Here is a 24,220-nt window from a genome sequence, read left to right on the forward strand (position 1 = left end):
CTACACATATGTACTGCATTCTTGTGATATGTGATGTACCATTTGCAATAAAGACATGTTAAAAAATAAATTCCACCTCCAAGTAAGTTTTTCCAAGTGGCACATCTTGTTCTTCTGTAAGCTAGACATTAAATGGTGCCTCTTACTCTTCAAATGTATTATACAGCACCTCTTGTCCCACAGAGGTATTCTTCCACAATGTAGACATTTTAATATCCTCCTTCACCTATATCTACTGAACTCTATTGACAACCAACATACTGTCAAGACAAGTACATGTGGACTTAAAGTATTTGCTTAGCTTGAAGATATGCTGGTAGTCGATATTGTGAAGTCGATATATGTGCAAGTCTGTTAGTGGGTTTCTCCATAGTGACATACAGCCACTGCAGAGGTCTGGTGCATGGTAAATGACACCTCTTCTTTTAAAGAGATGAAATGGATTTGATTGTTTCTGTGCTACAGAAGTGGAATGGATGTTACAGGGCACCTGTTTTTATGTGGTTTTTCTGTGGTTATGAAATGAAGGTTAAGTGGCTTGCCTTGCTCTTCCTGGGTAGACATTCATTATCTTTGTGTATTCTCATTGAGAAACTCTGGCTCTTCTCTTGCAGGCTTTGAACCTCCAGGGCCGGCTGAAGTTCCTGCATGGACAGAACCAGCGGACTGAAGATGGGTCTGTGATGCCACCCCAACCCGCGCTGTTTGCCATCTCCACCCCTCTGCAGTCTCCGTCCATTCTGGAGATCAGAACCAAGAACATGATCTTCAGGACCAAGCATCAGCTCGACTTCACCCCGTTAGCTTGTGACGCGAAGTATGTATTGCACATGACTGGATCTGTTACAAGACTCAAAATTAATTGGGGGAATCCATGCCTCTTCCCATTGAGGAAGCTAGATGAAACCATAGTTCAAAAAGTGCTTATCCTGCCATTGCAGTTGAGTGTACACACATATACACATTCATGCATTTCACTGTACGGGTGTACAAGCACTGTTGCACAGAAGGCCTACATGAACATAATATAATGTATGCAGAGCAATGAATTTGCTTAAAAACATAATGACTTTGAGAACAGCACTGAAGAAAAAGATTCCTGCATTTTATTCAGAATATCCCAAAGTACTTTGTTGTTACATTTTAAAGAAGTTCAATAAGACACTAAACAGACTGGTTTGGGGGCAATAGTACAATTGTAAAGAATTACACATGCCACACTAAAAGAGCCATATGATGGGGTTGATTAGGTCTTCCAGACCTTTAACTGCATTAAGCATTAGAGTAACCCCACATCTTGGCTTCAAATTTCTGAAAACTGCCTTTTTTATGATTGAACAAAGAGCACCCCAAAGATAGACTGCTATTTTGCCTTGAGTACCAAAAGTTCTTGCAAAATTCAGGATTAAGAAATGGTACAGTCCAGTTAAGTGACGAAAGATCCACATATTCTAAAGATGGTCAGAAAGTGCCGGGAACTTACGCAGAAGATACTGATTATGCATTCACCCTAGTGACCAGAGTTTCACTATTGAACAGTCTATTTTAGATCTTGTTTACAAGACAGCACAAGCTGTCTAATTGCAAAAGACCTTTTGTGGAGTTACCAAAAATGTACAATGAGTTTACAACCTACCTTTTGCTTAACATTGGTTGGCTTTGTCTCTCTCATTCGCTTGTTTCCTCCATTGTTCTCTAAACCCTTAGTTGACCTTTCATATTTATTTTTTAATTTATTCTTTGTTTTGGAGGGCTGGCAGCTGTCATTTTTCATTTTTGCAGTGCAACAAAAGCTTTGGTTCTAGAAAAGTATGTTTTTTAATTTACTGCTTGAACTGGCAGCACCCATTCCTGATTTTCAAATAAAAAAATATATGCAACTGCCACCTGCATATGCCCGGAGGCATGTGTAAGCATAAGTCATCACGCATGCACACACCAGGAGATAGGCACGACCACCAGCAGTGGCCATGTCTCTATGCCTTTTTTCTTTTGTTTTGTGCTGATGTTGCATATGATTGGCAAAAAGCATTTGCTTTTTTCCAGATGCTGCACATTGTTGACAAAATCATTGGCAAAGTTAGTAGGTCAGCAAGTCACGACCTTTTGGCTTTATCAATGCTTGCTGTAAAAACGTTTAAAACGGTCAATCTCCTGACGTGGACACGAGCAGGGTTTGCCAAGATGGGCAACCTTCTTGTAAAGCAACAATTCTGTACATTCACCAAGATGAGGGAGTAAGTAAACACACTTGCTGGTCAAATCACATGTTATAATAGCATACTCAACTAGAGACAGATGGACGTGTGTCGTTCCCTAATGAACATGATTCTGCATCGTAGGATCCTCATTGATAGTCATAAATGTAGAAACCTCCTACCTATATGCAGGGACCTCTGAACATTAACTTCATATATTAGATTCAATCTGTAGTTGGAGGTAGATATCTCGTTGTTGAACAGTAAGAGGGCACCTTCTCCAATGTAAAGAGAATGCAGCTTTTCAAGCATTGTTTCTGAGAGTTAAAAAAACATTTTGAAAAAGGCCATGAGAACACATTGCAGCACCTAACTGACGATGTTTCACATTATCCTAAATAACCTTTTACCGTCCCTCTCTGTTTAGGAAAAATACAGAGAAAGATGCCTGTCAGGACAGAGTAAGGTAACCGACTCAGTGATACCCATAGAGTACTCTGCTCCTTTAAAAATAATCAGCTTTCCTGTCCCAGCATGCACTGTACTGGAACTTTGCCTCACAGCCCCAGTTTTTTTTCACCAACTCAGACAGGGTGGATAGCAGAATACTTCAGGAGTTAATTGCATAATTTTTCTTTAAGGTTTTCTTCAGTATGGAAGTTTTATCTTGTTTTTTACTTTTTCAGCATCTATCATTTCCTCTAATTTTTGTTATCTTTGAAAGGCTTTTTATTTACAGAAAATACCATGTTTTTTCTTCAAATGCCCTTCATGTAGAAGAAAAAAGGCTGTGTTAGACCCTAATGCAGTCTATGTTTTGCCTACACAAAGGCTGTAAGTTTTGTCTAAAAATGACGAAAAGAGCCCTGAAGGATAGAAAAGGGATATGCCTTAGAGAGAAACTGGAAGACATCAGAGCGGAAAAGACTGAAGAGAGAGAGGGCTCCCTCTTCTGAACTGTTCCCTCTCATGAGAAAGACTCCCACCAAGCGAGATATAAAGAGAAGAGGAGAAGAAAGCATCATCACCATCATTCAAAAATCTCCAACCGCCAAAGGGAGCACCAGTTAATGTTGAGACTAAAGGCACTAATATGCTTGCAGTCGAGGAGCTTTATGGCACAACAACCATTAACGTTTATGCCTAACGTAAAAAATCTCGTAATTCCATCAACACCATTGACATCATGCCACTCAACTTTATGACATTCACCGTCGAGACATCACTGCTCATCATAGAGAAAAGCTGTCTGTGTCAATAACATTGAGATCACCGTCAATATCGATGTCCAGAATTTCTCCTGCGTCAGTTTTCTCCATATCATTACATGATGTTATTCCTTCGAATCATACCCTTTATTGGTTTCAAGAATGATAATTTCATCTAAAGACTTGGTTCAAGAACAACTTGAACCTCTGCATCTTCCTCATAGGCCTCCAATGTTTCCGATTCTAATAGCGCCTCTGCACCGCTCTATTCCAGTTCTGGAACTTACCACTGTTACCTACCCAAAGTAATACCAGGATATCCTAATCTTGATTTTCTAGAGCGATTTCAACCCCAGCTGCCATTCATATCCCGCCCAAAAAACGTTCGCTAAATAAAAAGGCCCCATATTGCTTTGCTATTTTTCAGATCTAATATCAACTTGTCATCTCTTAAAGACTATGTGGGCCTGTCATCTGTTTTGGAGCTAATGACTCACAACAGGGGGTTCCCAGTTCAACATGACCCCCACTCTAGACGTCGCAATTGTTTGGCACTTGCACGCACCCATCACCACCTTAATGAATTTGCATAGGTCTGTCCTCCATCTGTTCAGGCCTGGTGGGAGGGTAGTTCTCCAATGCATCACCATTATCCTCTTCGCAAGGATCAGGACCACATCAATGAATTTACTATTTGACTTGTCAGTCTTGGGTGGGGTATTAGACCAAGCAGGCACCACTTGGGGTCGTCGATGTTACGCCTGCCTGTCAAGTTCGTAATGCTTGGTGTCCACCATCGCCTGATCACCACCCAGTCCCACACCTTGTGACTGAATTAAGTCCCCTTCCCCTTAACTCTGGGCCATACTACTGTCGAGGCTGGGTCCATGGCCTGTTATTTCACACGACTTATATAGGGTCTGTAAACATAATTAACTTATAGAAGCATATTCCGGGCATTATACCGCAATACCTGAGCCCACTCACCACCTTTCTTAGATCCATGTTCCATTTCATTCTCAGGGGTCTCAGGCTCTTTTTCTTTGTATTTCCGAAAGACCGGTGAATTGCTGTAAAAAAATACTTTCTCATTTCCCAGTTGAAGAGGAGTTGCGTAAGGGTGTCAACCTCGGGGCTCATCTCCTCCCCTTCCCCAAGTGTTAAGAATTGCTTTGGTCAGAGCTGCATTCGTCAAGAATTGTCCCTTGGGCACCGCACTTCGTGTGTCAGAGCTGGCTCTTCAAATGCCATTAGATCTCCTGATTCATACAGGGAGCCCACCGGAGTCACTCATGATCTGGTCCAGGGAAATTTATCTTGTATTTCCGCTGCAGGGCAGAATGTAGGGAGCATCCACAGTGGCACCTCGGTGGCATAGGGAGTGACTCCCGCACTGCTTTTCAGATTACAAATACATTTGGCTATAGAAGGTGTAGAGGTCAGCTGGGCCCAATTCTGGAGACTCAAGAATGTGTTTTCTGCGGACTCAGAATGTGTTTCAGATGCCCATGGAGGCCAGTTCTCCACACAAATAGATGCTTTTGAGCATTGCCCCAGAGGCGAACCAGGCCATTGTGCATTGCAATTGGGTAGTTATGATTCGAAATAGGGAGTGCCCAGTCCACCTGCTTTCCGTGTGCAAAGGCAGTTTCTTTAGGGTAGCACTCCTCCTGCCTCCACCTCACACCAGCTCCGTCATTAGTCTAGCCAGTTCCTCGATATTGGACTCTTTAGCTGTAATGCGATTTGCAGAGAAATAGTAGTCTGGGTAATTGGACGATCTTTGAGAGAGCGACCAGGCCCATAACCGAGAGCCCCAGCTTGGACCAAAACAGCCGATGACGTAGCCATCATCATTGCTCGTCCTACGTTTCCCTACAGTGCGTTAGGGTCCCTATATATTTTGATCCCTTGATATTTAAACGCCTGGGGCGCTAGCTGCAGTTCCTGTGGTGGTATCAACACAAGCTGCTGTGCTCCTATTCCAAGTCAGTGGGAAGAGGCATTGTTAGAATTGGGGGTCTCTGGTTGGCACAGGTAGGTACTTGTGACAAGCAGGGACCCTCTCCTCTAGTCAGGGCAAGGGAATTACCCTCTTAAAATAACCCCTGACCCTCTTAAAATAACCCCTGCTCACCCTCTAGGCGGTGTGGCTCGAGCAGTCAAGGCTGGTTCAGAGGCGATGTAAGTTAAGCATTTGTGACCACATACAGTAACCCAGTGACAACACTACAAATGGACACCACGCAAGGTTTTATATAAAAAATAAGTATACTTTATATAGAATTATCACAAGACCAATAAACGACAAAAAGAATCCACAGTACTATTAAATTTCAAGAGTTCTGGTTAAAAAGGTGTATATTAAAGTTCTGTGCGAGTCGGTAGCCTTGTCCGGCTACGGCGTGCTGAAAGAACACAGAGTCTAACAAATCCAGCGGACCGCGGCGGTCCGGGCCCACTCAAATGTCGACAGACTCAAACACAGTACCTTTTCCTTGAGGCGGCCGGCACGGATGTGCGAGCCGGTTCCGGTGTTCGTCGCGGTGTAGAAAAAGAAAGCATTGCAGGTCACGGTGTCCCTTCCGTCGTGGTGCAGGCTACGGCTCGTTGACGGCATCGGTGAGCTCAGAGCTTGCGATGTTCGGGGCAGACGTTGCTCGTTGCGGTGCTTCCAGTTTTAGGGTGCGGCGTTCGAGCCGGAGTTCGGGAGCTGGCAATGGTCAGTCCGGACAGCGGTGTGAGTCGGGCGGTGCATCGCGAAGGGTGCAAGGCCGTGCCCCACTCCGGTGCGGTCACTGAACTCGAAGTCAGCGGCAGTGACTGTGTCGGTCAGACCAGTTCGATTCGGTGTAGCGAGGCGTTGCACGTTGCGGTGTCCTTTCCGTCACAGTGCAGGCTACGGCTCGTTGACGGCGTCAGGACGGTGTCGGTGAGCGCAGAGCTTGCGTTGTTCAAGGCGGACGTTTCTCAGTGCGGTGCCAACAGGACACCGGGCCGTTTGCGAGAGTCGGTCACAGCTCCCTGCCTCTGTAGCCACTGGAACAGTAGCAATTCACAAAGGCTGGTGAAGTCCTTGGCCCTGGGACTTTGGTCAGGGGGCAAGCTCTCTTCCAATCCACAAAGTCCTTTCTCCTCTCTAAGCAGCCAGGCAACCACTGCAGGCCAATCCCCCAAGCAACACTTAGCTTGGGAATAGTCTCTCCTCAGTTTCTTCAGGTTCCTTCTCCTCAGCAGAGGTTTCTTCTTGTCAGTTCCAGGAGTGATCTAATTTCATGGGCTCAGGGTCCCAATACTTATACCCCAAAATCCTTTGTTCTCTGAGGGGAGAGGGGCCTGTGCCCAGTCCAAACCCAGTCTGAAGCACTCAGTTTACCAGACTGCTCCTTTCCTTTCACAGTGCAGGGCAGGAACATCAGACGCCCCACAGGAGGTGGAGCCAGCATTGTGGAAGGCAAGTACAGTCCTGGAGCACTTTGTTGACAGTCTTCCTTCTCTTCTTTCAGTGTGCAGGGCAGAGACATTAGACGCACCACAGGGGGTGGAGCCAGCCCTGGGGGGGGGGGGAGGCGGGCACAATCCTATTCAGGTCCCAGGTGTAACTCCTCCCTCCAATCTAGATGCTGATCTCCCTATTCACCACCGGGCTTCCCAAGCCTGTCTCCTGGAATTCCCCAGTCCTGTCACACACAAACCCAGACAAGGAATCGACAACCCAGCAGAGGCGGGCTCAAATGGTTAGGCAAGCAAATACCTACTTTCTAAAAGTGGTATTTGCAAACCCAGAATATAAAAATAAACTTTACTAAAAGATGTGTTTTATTATTCTGAGTCCAGGCATACTAAACTCGAATTTCTACCATGTTCTCTGGGTCTGCTAGGATTATAAACATACAATCCTGCAGCCCATTCTATCCTATGGGGAACAGGTAGCCTCGCAATAGTGAAAAACGAAAATGGCTGTAATTAACTATTAGGACATGCCACACACATCAGGGCTTGTCCTACCTTATAGGTACAATGCACCCTGCCCTTGGGCCTACGATAGGGGTGACTAATATGAAGACAAGGGAAGATTTAGGGACTGGCAAGTGGGTGCACTTGCCCAGTCAGCATTACAGTACCAGACTGCTCGCAGGCTCTGCAATGGCAGACCTTAGACCCATTTTACGAGGATGCTTCTGTGGGTGGCACAGCCAGTGCTGCAAGCCCACTAGCAGCATTTTGATTTTCAAGCCCTGGGCACACTCAGTGCACTGTACTAGGGTCTGACAAGTAAACCAAACATCCAATCATGGAACCACTAATCAATACATACATTAATTTACAGTAGTGAGCATATGCACTTTAGCACTGATCAGCAGTGGTAAAGTGCCCAGAGTCATAAAATAGCCAACAACAGGTCAGACAACATACTGGAGGAAGACAAAATGTTCAGGGATGACCCTGCAAAAAGGGCCAAGTCCAACAGGCATGACTTAGTCAAGTAAAAATGGAGGCCTAAATTCTCACCAAATCTGTATAGCTAATTTAGCATTACTGGCAGTCTCTCAAGTAGAATGATAGATAGGAGGAGCACTCAAAATTTTTCAAAAAATATTTCAACTTATTTTACAAAGATTTTTTTACAAAGATTTTTCCTCCAAGCGTGCTGCCGGGGTGGCACGTTTGTCCTGTCCGTGCCTGAACTTGAGAACCTATCTTAAGTGTCTGTGACACTTAACCTCAGCGCACTGTGGCTATGCGCGGTTTGTCTGAGCGACACTCCGCTTAATATTTATTAACACAATGATACACAACTTAGAATTTTCAAGTTGCAAACTTTATCAAATGATAATCAAAAAAATCATTCAAAACATTATGCAGAATTCCTCTGATACAAAGTATTCAATCTTTCTGCAAATCTCTCAGTAGCAAGAAAACGGAATGTTCTACTCATATAATGATCTTGCTCGTTCTTAACCCGGTAAACTGAACTTCCAAAGCTCCAAACTTAATCATCCGTCTCTGCACTCTAGCTGCCACTCGGTGCTCCGACCAGCTACGATATCGTTTTCTTGCTACTGAGAGATTTGCAGAAAGATTGAATACTTTGGTGACAGCGATTTCATCCACAGGCCCCTGAGGAAGAGCTCCATGAGCTTGAAATGCATTGGGCACTAAAGAAAAGTCATCTACGCAAAAGAATTTTGAATGTTTAAATTTGTGAATTTTGTAAAATCATGTATTGAATGAATAATACTGTATCAGAGGAATTCTGCATAATGTTTTGAATGATTTTTTTGATTATCATTTGATAAAGTTTGCAACTTGAAAATTCTAAGTTGTGTATCATTGTGTTAATAAATATTAAGCGGAGTGTCGCTCAGACAAACCGCGCATAGCCACAGTGCGCTGAGGTTAAGTGTCACAGACACTTAAGATAGAGTCTCTCAAGTTGTGCAGAATTGTTTGCATATAGAGGGACAGCAAGGGTACAGCCATGTATTTGCAACTCGACCCATCTCTCCCCACCTCCTCACATGGCATGCCAGGGGCTCTAAAGTTACTGCAAAGAGCAGCAGGGAAAGAGGGCTTCCCTGTCTCGTTCCTCACTGGATAGGCCAAGAATGTGGAATCACCATGCCTGTTTTAATGCAAATCATGGGAGAGGACTACAGCAGCTTTATCCATTTAGTGAAAATTTCACGCAGTTTCGTAAGTCTAGGACTAGCTACATATAGCCCCAATGCAGGGAGTTGAAGGCCTTTTCTATTTCTATTGAGTCCACTGCTGTTCCCGCCCACTCAGGACAAGCATAGCTAATAACATGAAACAATCTGTACAACTTGGGGGTTGGAACCTGCCTGGTACAAAACTGCTTTGGTCATGATGAACCAGATGTGGCAGAATAAGAAGTATGTTTGATACCACCTTCCCTAGTATTTTACAGGCCAGGTTTAATAACAAGAGCAGGCAGTGCAACCCTTTCCAGGGGGTCACGGTCCTCTTTGTGGTGTAGTATTATAATTGCTTTCATAGTTGTCGAGGGAATTAAACCCCTATCTAGAGCTGTCGACTAAAAGTCCAAAAGCGACCACACAGTTGCTCCTGAAATAACCTATAAAACTCTAGGGGAGCACTTTATTTCATCTGGTACGATTTGCTCTTCCAGGGCTCCCCCTTGCTCCAGAGATAGGGGATAGCTACCCCTTCATAGTGCTCTGTCATCACATTGTATTGGTTAGTACTTTTCATTTAAAGACACTCATCGTAGACTGCAAAAGAAGCACTTACATCCGCCTGACGCTATACAGTCCATCGTCGCATTGATTACCAATATGTCATGTTGTGAGACAGCTGATCAAATCTAACCCCTCCCAGATGGGCGAGGGCCCTCGAGCTCCCCGCCCGATAATGCACCCCTCCTTCCTTTGTGGTAACAAATTAAACAAGCCTTGATGGTGCGTAACGGCCACAGCTTCCCTTTAATCACATATTGACCTAAGAAAACACACAGTCCAAGTTTAAACATGCATTACGTCATTATTGCCCCAAATTGCTTGTAGTTAAAGTTCAACAGTCCTTAGTCCATAACAGCACCTTGTGACAGCGCCCTGTGCAAATGCCCCTTCCAAGGCAGGTTCTAGCACCTCTCCTGCAGCTTCCAGGCTACACCTTGCTGCCAGTTGCTGTGACCAGCCTCTGCTGACCCCATGCTGACACATAGCCTGCTGCCTATGCCCCCGCCGTAAGGCATCCCAAGGGCATGTGCTTGAGCGGCTCCACCATTTGTTATTGCGCTCCTTCTGCTGACCCTTTGTACTGTCCCTGACTAGCCTGAGCCCTTCTATAATGTGCATCTTGGACGCTCGCGTTATCGTGTTGGTGGGTGGGTCAACGAGGAAGGATGACGTTTGGGGTGCCCCCACTCCCTTTTATCTTTGAGGCTCACCCAGGGGGCCCCTGCCAATTGGTCACTTCAAACTAAGCTGACCAATCGGCGCTGGGCATTCTCCCTGGCTCAACTGCCGCCCGCTCTCGTTTCCGCCCCTGATAGGGTTTTGTCGCGGGCCCCTCACCAGTCTGGCTGTGGCTCCCAGGCCCGAGTGCTTTCTCGCCAGTACACAGCATGTTTTGAATGTCTGTGGCCGTGAGGCCGTGCCTCCATTTCCTGTTCTCAGCCCACAGTGCCACTCGCAAGACGCCCGCATGGCCAATCACCCAGACCATAGTCCCTGGCAATTAAAGAGATGAAAGTTTGCAAAGTTTTTATTGACTCACTGCACATCTACAATAAATAAACTGTACATATTGCACTTCACTGCAAGCTGGTGCTGCAAAATGTTCTTTATGTCCATAAGTTGAAGCTGCAACTGTGACTGGAAAGATTTATTCACAACAGACATATAAACTCCCTCCCCTAATTGTGGCAGTATTGCAGCACTTCCAAATCTCGGATTTGGGCAAACACACTCTACGCATTAGCAATACTTGTCTGTTTAATCCGAATGAAAGCCGATTCTGAGTGACAACCGAGGGCATTTTCCCTTACAGTTTCAAGCTGACACTCCTTGCCACACATACAACAAAGTTCCACCGGCTGAAAGTATTTCTTCAAATTGCTGTGCCTCCCCAGGCCAACACGGATGGGACAGGATCCGAGCACCGGCTCGCCGTGATTATCGCAGCGTTACTATAACTATAAACCATGAGGCCATATACTATAGCTTGAGTTGCCGGCACGCACCGCAACCGGTTCCCCATAAATGCACCACATGTGCGGGGCTGCCGCCATTACTGCGAACAAGCACATCTGTTGCAGGATAAAAGTTAACATGTAGTCAATCTGGATACTCTAAATGTTATTTTCATCATGACTTGACGTTGTATAATAACCACTAGGCCTCACTCGACACTGCGTTATGGATGTTGCGTTATGGATGTTAAGATAAGTCAGTTTCTGTTCATATTCAGTGCGTGCCTATGCGTGGGGATGCCGAGCCACAGCTGGAATGTAGACCCGGTAAAACACCCAACACAGCCAGCGGCCCAATGGGGGCCGGCTCACACAAGTGCACCCTCGCATGTCTCTGCCCAGCACCCTGGAAATGTCCGGCCTACCTACCGGACCGGACATGCAACATGCTAAGGGGACAAGCCTCCCAACCCTGACATGAAACACAATCCCCGAGCAGGCACCGAAGGTACCGGTGGCTCCAGCATGCGGTACATTTACCCACGTGACACGGCTCACTGTCAGGCCGTGTCTAGTGGATTCTGCCAGTATTGCATGAAGAAGGGATCGAGGCCCCTGCAAGCCATTCGGCTCCTAGGCAGCAAACGCATGTAAAGGGGGACAGCATCGGAGCATATCCAGTTCAGTTAGGGTGACCAACTGGCATTGGTGCAAATTCAGGACGGTGAGTGTAAAAATTCAGGACAAAGGGTCAAAATTCAGGACACAAATTCAGGACAGGAGGTCAAAATTCAGGACAAAACTTCAGGACAATAGGTAAGTTTTACAGACACATTCGAGGTCGCGCAATAGTATATAAGTTAGGCCAGCCATTTCCAAACATATTCAACCATTTGCAAACCTATCCATCATGTATCCTTCCATCTATCATTTCACTCATCCATCCCTTCATCCATCCTTTCACTCATCCATCCACTATCCATCCATCCACCCTTTCACCCTGTCCATCTGTACACTTATCCATCCACTCTTCATCCCATCCATCCATTCACTCATCCATCCAGCCATTTACCCTTTCACCAATCCAGCCATCCTTTCACTTACTAATCCTTCCACCCATCCACTCTTTTAGTCATCCATCCTCCCTTTCTCTCTCCATCGACCTTTTCACTTAGCCAACCTTCCTTCCATCATCCATCCACCCACCCATCCATCCATCTACTCATCCACTCATGAATCCATCCATTGACCCTATCACTCATCCATCTATCATTTCACTCCTTCACACATCTATTCATCCTTTTGTCCATCTACCCTCCCTTTCACTGACTCATCCATCCTTACATCCACCCTTTCACTTATACGTCCATGCATTCACCCTTCCACTTATCAATCCATCAATCCATCCATCATTTCACTTATCCACTCACCCACCCATCATCCACCCAACCATCCACCCACCCACCCACCATCCACCCACCCATCCACTCATCCATCCTTTCACCCACCCACCCACCCACCCACTCATCCATCCTTTCACCCACCCACTCATCATCCATCCATCCTTTCATCCACCCACTCCTCATCCATCCATCCATCCTTTCACCCACCCACTCATCATCCATCCATCCTTCCCCTCATCATCCATCCATCCTTCCACCCACCCACTCATCATCCATCCATCCATCCTTCCCCTCATCATCCATCCATCCTTCCACCCACCCACTCATCATCCATCCTTCCCCTCAGCAACCATCCATCCATCCTTCCACCCCCTCATCATCCATCCAACCATCCTTCCCCTCATCATCCATCCATCCTTTCACAAACCCATCCATCCATCCTTCCCCTCCATCCATCCCCTCATCACCCATCCTTCCCCTCATCCATCCATCCATCCATCCCCTCATCCATCCTTCCGTTCATCCATCATCCATCTCCATCATCCATCCTTCCCCTCATCCACCCATCCTTCCCCTCCATCCATCCATCCATCCATCCTTCCCCTCCATCCATCCCCTCATCCATCCATCCTTCCCCTCATCCATCCATCCTTCCCCTCATCATCCAACCATCCTTTCACCCACCCATCCATCCATCCATCCCCTCATCATCCATCCTTCCCCTCATCCATCCATCCTTCCCCTCATCCATCCTTCCTTTCATCCATCATCCATCCTTCCCCTCATCCACCCATCCTTCCCATCCATCCATCCATCCTTCCCTTCCATCCTTCCCCTCATCCATCCATCCTTCTCCTCATCCATCCATCCTTCCCCTCATCCACCCTTCCTTTCATCCATCATCCATCCTTCCCCTCATCCACCCATCCTTCCCCTCCATCCATCCATCCTTCCCCTCCATCCATCCCCTCATCATCCATCCTTCCCCTCATCCATCCATCCTTCCCCTCATCCATCCTTCCTTTCATCCATCATCCATCCTTACCCTCATCCATCCATCCTTCCCCTCATCCAGCCATCCTTCCCCTCCATCCATCCTTCCCTTCCATCCATCCCTTCATCCATCCATCCTTCCCCTCATCCATCCATCCTTCCCCTCATCCATCTTTCCTTTCATCCATCATCCATCCTTCCCCTCATCATCCATCCTTTCACCCACCCCTCCATCCATCCATCCTCCCCCTCATCATCCATCCATCCATCCATCCTTCCCCTCATCATCCTTCCACCCACCCCTCCATCCATCCATCCTCCCCCTATCATCCATCCATCCATCCTTTCCCTCATCATCCATCCATCCTTTCACCCACCCCTCCATCCATCCATCCTCCCCCTCATCATCCATCCATCCATCCTTCCCCTCATCATCCATCCATCCTTTCACCCACCCATCCATCCATCCCCTCATCCATCCATCCCCTCATCCATCCATCCTTCCCCTCATCCATCCATCCTTCCTTTCATCCATCATCCATCATTCCCCTCATCCACCCATCCTTCCCTCCATCCATCCATCCATCCATCCTTCCCCTCCATCCATCCCCTCATCCATCCATCCTTCCCCTCATCCATCCATCCTTCCCCTCATCCATCCATCCCCTCATCCATCCATCCTTCCCCTCATCCATCCATCCTTCCCCTCATCCATCCATCCTTCCCCTCCATCCATCCATCCTTCTCTTCCATCCATCCCCTCATCATCCATCCTTCCCCTCATCCATCCATCCTTCCCCTCATCCATCCTTCCTTTCATCCATCATCCATCCTTCCCCTCCATCCATCCCCTCATCCATCCATCCTTCCCCTCATCCATCCTTCCCCTCATCCATCCTTCCTTTCATCCATCATCCATCCTTCCCCTCATCCACCCATCCTTCCCTCCATCCATCCATCCATCCATCCTTCCCCTCATCCATCCATCCTTCTTCCCCTCATCCATCCATCCATCCCCTCATCCATCCATCCATCCCCTCATGCATCCATCCTTCCCCTCATCCATCCATCCTTCCACTCAACCATCCATTCTTCCCCTCATCCATCCATCCTTCCCCTCATCCATCTTTCCCCTCATCCATCATCCAGCTACCCTTCCACCCATACATCCAGCTATTTACATTTTCTCTCCATCCTTCCCCTCACTCATCAATCCATCCATCCTCTCTCATTATCCATTTATTCACTCTTTCATTCATCCATTTACCCTTTCACTAATTCATCCAGCCATCCACCCATCCCTTCACTTACTCACTCGCCCACCTTTCCATATTTATTTTGAGCTGAGCCCTTTTGAGAAGAGGCCCATCAAGAACTCCACCCTCGCTGCAGGAGCCATTCCAGGACTGGGACAGAATCCACCCAGGGCTGAGACATGATCCACCACAGGGGGGACAGGAGCCATCACAGCCAGGGGGATGGGGGGGGGGACAGGAGCCATCACAGGGGGGACAGGGGCCATCACAGGCGGGGGGAGGGGGGACAGGTGCCATCACAGGAGGGTGAACAGGATCCACCAGGGTGGGCACAGGGGTGGGAATGCAGTATTGTAGTATCATCTTGGGCTTCTCGCCCCCTCCTGCACAAGACAACGAAGACAGGCTCTCTGTCCAAAATGCCATCCCCCACTCTGATGTACAGTACTCACAGGAGATACTCTAAGAGAACTGATTGAACTGATTGTCCTCCATACTTTGTTAATCAGTGTGGGTGCGATTGTGCCTTTTCTTTATTTTATTACATTATAAACTGCATGTTTGAAGAACCGAGGTTTGCTTACAATTTATTGACAGTAATTAAGCTCTGTGAAGAGAACCACGTGCTGCTTCGGTGTAATCTGGCCGAGTCTAGGATGTTTGGGACCCTGGGCTGAGGGGAATGTGTGAGGCCCCCTCTAAATTGCAAAGACGTGGCCATTCAGGGCTGTTTGCATCTGAATGGATGTCCCTGCTTCTGAAGCTGCAGCCCCTCCCTCTCAGTCACCTTCGAGCACCTCTTAACAGCTCATCAAGGGCTGGAGGTGTGAGGGGTGCCATCCCGCTGTGCCTCTCCAGTGCTGGGGGGTATCTGAGTTTTGAATGAGCATCGGAGTCAAGAAGGGAGGTGGGGGGAAGCTGTGCTGAAGATGTGCCGGCGTTAGGGTGGGGCCACCGGTGCCTGGCTAAAATGACGGACAAATGGCGTCCGTTAAAGAATCCTTCACGGACAGACGGCCAAAATTACGGACTGTCCGTGAAATTTACGGACGGTTGGTCACCCTAAGTTCAGTTCTGAGCACTGTACCTACCGCAACCAGCGCAGGAGAGCGTAGCGTTACCCCGGGGATCACTCGATATGAAAGAAACACATACTCTGTATGTCGGAGGGTAGCTGACACACAAACTACCGCCAGCCTGCGGAGGTGCTCACTCACGCTGCCGAGCCCACATGCACTCAGTGCTTCCTAACTCCGGACTCGACGGTTGGCTCGCAGGTTATCCCAGGCATCGCGTCCTCCGGGCGGGTGGGACAGCCTCCTAGCCTGATTTGCCAATTGCAAATAATCCCAATATTCCAATTTAAAACTGTCCAGGAAATTAGCAGCTCGCTAGATATAGGTGTGCAAACATCCTGCTGCAGAGAAACAAGTCAAAAGGGGAGTGGGGCTGGATATTGTAATTGGGGTACTAGTGGGAGGCAGACAAATGGTGGAACGTGTCCCCGGAAAACAGTGCTTTATATGTAAATGTAAACGTTGCAGTACTTGCTCTTTAAAGAACTTGCTAGCCCTGAGAATTGCCAGCACTCTCTTTTTAAATGTATTGCAGCAGTGCGGGCCCTTTCCATTTAAAATTAAAGAAATGCAGGTGCTGAAATGATGCCGGGGTCGCTGCTCTCTCCCCGATGGGCTACCCGCCGTGGGCACCCATGCGTCTTCATCACCCTGATCGCCTGAACCCATGTGGTGTCTTGTAGCCGGGCCCACTACCTCGCGAGTGGGGTGGTCGTGCTTGTAGTGACCTGACAAGTAGGGACCGAGGACACTAGGACCCTGTGGGTCATGAGGGAGGTGACCAGGTCACCGGACACCACATCCGGTCAGGGGACAGGAAGAGGACAGATTGACCAGGACGAAGACGGGGACTGACGTGTGTGTAACCAGCTGCACAGAGAATAAGAATAAAGAACTGTGAATGCACCGACCTGTGTCCTGCGTGTGATTGTACTGCATGGTGCCCACTGCGTAGACACGACAACTGGCGACGAAGGGTGAGAGACGAGCCGACGTGCATCTCGACGAGAAAAGACTACGCCATCAGGAAGAACCAGGCGCCCACCCTGGATGTGCAGGAAAAGAAGAAAGAAAAGAAGCGACATCGGAGCCCACCCGACCGCCTCTGAGGAATCACCGGCAAACTGCGGTAAGCGCGAAGGAACGGGCGCGATCTTGAAATAGAGGCGCGAGCTCTCGCGAGAGTCTCGGTGGCCATTTTGGGATCAGGCGGCTGGGCCAATCAGAGGCGAGATTGGGGAAGCGGCCATCTTTGAGTCAGGCGAGCGAGATTTCGATCGCGAAATCTCACGAGAAAAGGACGGCCATTTTGAAAAAAGGACAATAGAAAGAAGGGCCATAGGAATCAACAGAGCGGCCATTTCAGAGTCAGGCAAAGAGGAAAAAAAGCAGAAAAACATAAGAAAAGGACAAAGAAAGTCTAGAAAAGGCTAAAACAAAGCAGAACAATAGAAGAAGAAGAAGAAAAAAGGAAACAAAAAGGGACACAAGAGAAAAGAAAGTAGAAAAGGTCAAAATAAAGTAAAACAAAAGAAGAAGAAGAAGAAAAAGGGAAATAAAAGAGACAAAAGAAGGGCCATAGGAATCAACAGAGGGGCCATTTCAGAGTCAGGCAAAGAAGAAAAGAAGCAGAAAAACATTAAAAAAAAATTAAAAAAAAGGACAAGGAAAGCCTAGAAAAGGCTAAAACAAAGCAGAACAATAGAAGAAGAAGAAGAAGAAAAAAAAGGAAATAAAAGAGACACAAGAGAAAAGAAAGTAGAAACGGTCAAAATAAAGTAAAACAAAAGAAGAAGAAAAAGAAAAAGGTGAACAAAAGAAGAAAGAGCAGATAAAGGGAAGAAGGCAAGAATGGCAGATCCAAAGCCCAGCGCACAATACAGGAGTCCACTACCGTTCAACTTATCGGAGCCACAAACAGGAATAAGGTGGGAGAAGTGGATCCGACGGTTTGAAAGATATGTAGAAGATACAGATGTAGCAGACGGAAAGAAACTAGGGTTACTGCTGAACTTAGCAGGGGATGATGTCGAAGAACTTCTGGTGACACTGCCTACCGAAGAAACAAAAACATATGAACAACTAAAGAAATGCCTAACAGCCAAATTCGACCCACAACGAAACATTGACTTCGAACGATATACATTTACCATTGCGTGTCAACAAGTCGGCGAAACACTAGATGACTTCGCGACAAGGCTGAGAAAATTGGTGACACATTGTGAGTTCGACAAATTCGATAACGAGCAAGCAATAAGGCTAAGGATCATAGAAGGCTGTCGCGACACAGGATTCAGAGCGAGAATACTCAAGGAACCGACCTCATTGGAGAACATCCTGTCACTAGCGAGAGCAGAGGCGAGAGCAACGGAACATGCCAAGGAAATGGAAAGAGGGAAGAGCGTTGAAATCGAAAACGCACACTTTACGACAAACAGATATCGCACAGGCCGATGGAAGAATGACTGGAGGGAACAAAAAGAGAGGAGACAACCTGAAAGAACATGCTACAAGTGCGGAATGGAATTTCCACACAGAGGCACATGCCCAGCGTTTGGCCAGACGTGCAGAAGATGTGGTGGAAGAAATCACTACGCCAGTATGTGCCAAGGTGCACAATTCAGAGACGACAGGGGAAGAACAGGAAGACAACAGGAGTCGACAACAAGATACGTCAGGTATGTCGACAACGAAAGGAGAAGTTTGTCACGAGGGTCGGGCGAAGAAGAGGAAGAAGATTAAGTGGAAAGACTATACCACATGTCGGAGGTGCACACAGAGCGGAGCGAGGAAGACGAAGCAGGAGAAACAACACAGCCAGCAGACAGAAGCACCCGAGGAAAGACGGACTATGCAAAGATAAGAGTAGGAGCGCATGAAGCAGACTTTGTACTGGACAGTGGTGCAACATGCAACGTCATGTGTGTATCAGAATACGAGAGAATGGAAGTAAAGCCGACACTGAGAGCGTCCAAAGTAAAGGTTTTTACCTGGGGGCAAAGAAACAGGTAACCAACTTGGGAAAGTTCACAGAGGAACTGAGGTACAAGGACAAAATAAACAAGGAGGACATTCATGTTCTAAAAGGCGATGTCCCAGGACCATGCCTGATGAGCAACAGCACCGCTCAAACGATGGGCCTTTTAACGATGACATATGGAAAAGACAAAAGACATACTGAGAGCAAGCGAAGAGAAGACGCAGGGACCAGAGAAAGAGGAAGAGAACAAAAAAGAATCATTGAGGGAACAAACACAACAAAGGGCGGCCATAGAAAAAGAGGAGCAAGAAGCAGAACGGAGGGCGGAGAACAACGATCAAGACGAAGAGAGGCTGGCAAAAAGGGAGCAGACGGAGGACAACTGAAGAACAGAAACAAGGCTAAGAGGAGAGAGCAACGACAAAGAGGAAGAGAGGCTGGTAAACGGAGAGCAGACGGAGGACAACTGAAAAGCAGAAGCACAGATGATGTCAGGAAACGACGACCAAGGAGGGGATGCAAGGGGACAAAGAGACTACGTAGAAAAACGTAGGAGACAGAGACTGGGGAGAAGGGTCGACGAGACTGACAGACTCTCTCTCTCTCTCTCTGTCTCTCTCTCTCTCTCTCTCTCTCTCTCTCTCTCTCTCCATCTCTCTTTTCTTTTCTCACCACAACAATAGGCTAATGCGGTCAAGGGTTGAAGGGGCGGAAATGATCAGGAGAACAGCATCATGAACATTTGTTTGCAACAAAGGGGGAGATGTAGTGACCTGACAAGAAGGGACCGAGGACACTAGGACCCTGTGGGTCATGAGGGAGGTGACCAGGTCACCGGACACCACATCCGGTCAGGGGACAGGAAGAGGACAGATTGACCAGGACGAAGACGGGGACTGACGTGTGTGTAACCAGCTGCACAGAGAATAAGAATAAAGAACTGTGAATGCACCGACCTGTGTCCTGCGTGTGATTGTACTGCATGGTGCCAACTGCGTAGACACGACAGTGCTGAAGAAAGTATTACCCCCGCATATGAGGCCGAGAGTCACCCTCTATGACTGCTGGAATGGAGCCGTAAATCGCGACGGCGTTGCCACGGGGTGGAGTGGATGAGCCACGCACTCGCCGCCCGGAACAACAGCCGGCACAGAGGAGGGAGCAGGGTCATAAAGCTGCCCCCCCCAGCAGCAAACAGCATACCCGCGACCAGTGGACACATTCCCTTTGAAAACCGCAGTAACGGAGAGGCCCATGAGGCCCTCCACTCCCCCCCTGAACCGGGGTATTGGGGCTTGCTGCCTGTCCTGGCAAGCGCTAGCCGCTAGATCACACCCCGTTACTACGGATGTGGCCTGGAGTAGTAGCGGCTAGAGGCTGCCTGCGCCCAGCCCGCGTTGGAAGACCCCTCCCCAGCGAGGGAGGACCGGGCACAGCGGAGGTGCACTACCACCCCCACCAAATACCCACTACACCCGGGCCGGACTTTGAGCCCCGCTGGGCAACCACAGTCATGACCAGGCTGTGACGTGCAAGACGTCAAGGAAGCCAAGGGCCTGCGCCCCCCCCGGGAGCTGTCTAATCCCCCCCCATGGCAGACCGTCACCATGTAGCGGCTGTCAAGCACTCGACACCTATGAGTGCCTGCTGGGATGGGGGGATTTCGCACTCACCGCAATGCAGCTCCCGCCGGCTCGCCACTATTGGAGGATCACCGCAGATCCAAACGGCATTAGGGTAGTGGGCAAAGAGGGCGCCCAGTGGGTGGGGAGAGGTATATGTACCTCACTCCCTGCCCCCTCTACCCGGAAGTGACGGGGCACGCCGGACCTCTGAGGGTCTCAAACATTGGGAGGCTGCCTCCTGTGCCTCTTGTGGCACTAAGGCGGCCTCCCTCTTAGCGAGTCTCCGTGGACCCTGGGCAGCCTGAATTCTCCCTGGCTCAGCTGCCTCCCACTCTTGTTTCCGTACCTGATAGGGGTTTGTAGCGGGCCCCTCACCAGTCTGGCTGTGCCTCCCAGGTCTGCGTGCTTTCTCGCCAGTACACGGCATATTTTGTCCCGCTCATGATGTGTTTGTGCCAGGTATTCCTTATAATCAAAGAGGGCCAACCTCTCACAGCTGCCTGCGGAAATACTGTTTTGCCCAAAGGCTATCGAGTGCATGCAGTAGGGAATAGGAGTACTCTCTTCAAGTGGGTGCAGAGCTCTCCAACAATTTGACAAGTCCCACTCTTTCAACCAAGTCTTTAATCTTTTAGCCATTTTCCAGGCCAGAACACCAGGCAGTGTGCGAATTTATTCAGTTTGATATTAACTATGGAGTTGAAATCATCACTCAATACATAGGGGTCCACTGGCTAGCGTGCTAATAATGTGAGGATACTTTCTAGATAGGTCATTTGGCCTACACTGGGGAATAACAGTCCCATCAGGTGCATTGGTTTATCATCTAACCAGCCAAACACACATACATATCTCCCCATCCTGATCCACCTTACATTCATCCATCAAAAGGGTTCCCCTGAGCAGATTCGTGTAAAGGCACCATGTGAAAACACAAAGATGGTTATGCTAGAGAGATGATATTCCCACCTTTTCTGTATTTTTGTGCACTCGTGCTGCATAAGATGTACATCCTGTAGCATTGCTAAATGCACTCCTCCCCGTTTCACATGGGTGTGTATTTGATGCCTGTTGGTGGGGTTTCCTAGCCATACAATGTTTCAGGATACTTGTAAAAGTGTCACATGCTTCCATTGACTGCCTCAGGAGGTGTACCTTAGTCTGCCTGGATTCACCGGGTCCCAGTGAGCCTTCAAACCCTATTGTTAACCTTGGATTATCCACCATAGGTCAGGACATATCTAGTGGCAGCTGCTGTGACATAAAAGTGGTGGGCAGCGCGGGGGAAACCTTGGGTGGGCTGCTCTTCTACACCTCTCCTCTGGAATCCCAGCAGTCCATACAAGGCTCCCAGACCCCTTTGCCAATCATGGCACTGCTCTCATGCTGGTAATGCATGAGAGCAGCGCCGTAATTGGCCTGAGCGGGCTGGTTTAATGCTCAGTTAGGGGCTGGGAGCCTCTACTTGTTCACCACCCAGCTCTGCAGCACAACTCGAATTGGAGAGATCTAAGTGCAAATGATGGTTTGGTCGTCTTAAGGGGGCCGACCAGACCGTCATGCGCACTTGCAGCAGTGCCCACCACTCCTCCCCCCTGTTGCAGATGCGGTCTATCAGCATAGCCCGGCTTCACCCTGCCCTTGACTCGGCTCAACGTGGAAAAATAAAATTATAATAACCTGTGTTAATATCAATTTATTTTTCATGTTTTCACTGCTGAGAGAGCATGGGCGACTCTCCTCTGCTTTAGCGGAGGAGCCGCCGCTGGACATATCCATAGCAAGCCCGCCCCCCCCCCCGACAGCCCCACACACACCAATTGGCAGCTAGGACAGCAGAGATAAAAATCATTACATTTCCCAACATGAACTCTCATCCTAGAGCCTAGATTAGAGCCTGTGTCCAGTAAATTTTTGATACCCCAGGACCAACTGAACAATTATCAAGGCCAGATTGTACCAATTGAATCGTAGACAAAGAATGTGTTATGATGGCCAGCTGCCGCATGTGGGGGTACTGCCATGGTCACAGAGTATCCGAAAATGGTCCCACCTGGCCACCCCAAGTCTCTCAGCATGCATATGGATGCCTTTGCCTCCAAGGAAGCTAATCAGGATAAATCTGGCACTGTTGGGTTGTTTTTCCACAGACTCGAAAGAAGTATGGTCCTCGGTGGAGGCAAAATAAGCAGATCTGTGGATACCAGGCAGCTTGAAACCTACACTGCAATTTTCTCCGAGACAGAACTCACAGAGGTAGAAGTAGTAGTAGTGCTACCACTACTTAGGCAGCGACTGAACGCAAGGAGGCTATTGCAATGGCCGCAGCCCTGCCAGATTTTCTAGAGCGTTTTCTTCCCTCCCACCATTATTTAAGCTTTGCGAGGAATAGCAGCATGAGCTGTATCCCCACTTTCCACAGTTTCTCTTTTACTACACAAAATGAGGACCTTTGTTGTTGAATTGCCACTGTATTGTCCATGAAAATGAATACTTTCAAATTCTCTGTAGGTACGGTACCATAGTTCTGGCTGTTCGTGGGATTACATCACGGTCCCAATAGTGTATTAACTTGAAAATTAATGACCTGGGTGGTTCCACAGGTTTAGGAAGCCTAGTCGGGAACTTGTGCGCCCTCTCATTCGCAAATAAGTTGGTCAGCCATTCAGGATGCAGGGTCTCCTTAATCCATTGCTCTACGAAAGCCTCTACCTTACATGCTTGGCTCTTTAGGAACTCTACAAATCTTAGAATACTAAGGCAAAATCTGCCTTCCGTATCTTCCATTCTGTTCTCGGGGAAGCAGACCTTTTTTAAAGTCTTTATCATGCTTGCTGTCAGGTCAAAGACCGCTGTAGTGAGTTCAGCCATACAGTTCTCAGTGCTAGTCACCCTTCCAGCTAGTTTTCTTAGGCCAACTAGCAGTAGAATGCGGTCCATGGCCACCAAATATATTATTGGACCCCAGAGCCATCTTTGGCCCGACTATAGTTTTCTTGACAGAGTCCAGAGTGATGGGCTTCTCAATGTCCATGATTCCTGCTCTTTGCACATCAGTGGTCCTTTGCAGTTCTGAGATCTGGGACTCTGATGAAGCTAGCTACATGCCTTGTTTCCCTGCTCTCGGTTTGTCCATATTACTTGGGCTTAGTGGATGAGCCCCATGTCCACCAAGACCACAGGTTATTTTGTTTTGCTTTCGGCAGAGCTCTTCAGCAGATTTTGGTAGCTCTCGATGTGGCGCTGTACAATGGCACCACTTGTTGCAGTATGAGCTCACCATGCTCTAAATAGGGACTAAGCTGATCCCTGGTAATGCAGATTTTCACTGCCGCTGATATACCTAACCCCGCACAGTCTCAAATCCTCAGTGCCTGGGCATCATTCTGAGTCATACATCTAGGTTGCCAATGCTACCACCTTGCATGTTCAGGCTCACTGCTGGAGACAGCTTAGGCTCTCTTCTCTGGGTGTTTAGTGTTATCTGAGTCACTGTTGGGGGGGCTCATTCCAAGGTATTCCAGGAAGGTTCTGTGCGCAGGCACCAACTTTGGGCTAATTTGTTCTTTTGGCTCTTCGAAGGACCCCAGGCAACTCCACCTGCGGTAAAAGCTCAATCCCATGCTGACCACAACAAGCTCTGGATGGCAGATAGTGCAGAGTACCTACATGACTCTTCAGCCTCGCAGCGCTGGCCCGCTTACAGTCAGCTTCTCTCGCTCGCTTATATAATGACAGCCCTCCTTCAACATGAGCGGCCTCTGTGCCTGCTTGTTCAGCACAGGTAGTTTGGGTCCTTTATT

General features: G+C 48.1%; 1 protein-coding gene across 3 annotated transcripts in view; it reads left to right on the forward strand.

The window, feature by feature from the left end:
• Positions 1 to 24,220, forward strand: part of LOC144823156 (aryl hydrocarbon receptor-like) — a 1,206,974-nt gene that overhangs the window by 1,026,298 nt on the left and 156,456 nt on the right. For all 3 annotated transcript variants that reach the window (XM_078681422.1, XM_078681424.1, XM_078681423.1), the window contains one exon: positions 615 to 817. In XM_078681422.1, coding sequence (XP_078537548.1) covers positions 615 to 817 — 203 coding nt within the window. The remainder of the gene's footprint in view (positions 1 to 614; positions 818 to 24,220) is intronic.

This window comes from Lissotriton helveticus, chromosome 3_1, assembly GCF_964261635.1.
Source record: "Lissotriton helveticus chromosome 3_1, aLisHel1.1, whole genome shotgun sequence".
Taxonomy (NCBI): domain Eukaryota; kingdom Metazoa; phylum Chordata; class Amphibia; order Caudata; family Salamandridae; genus Lissotriton; species Lissotriton helveticus.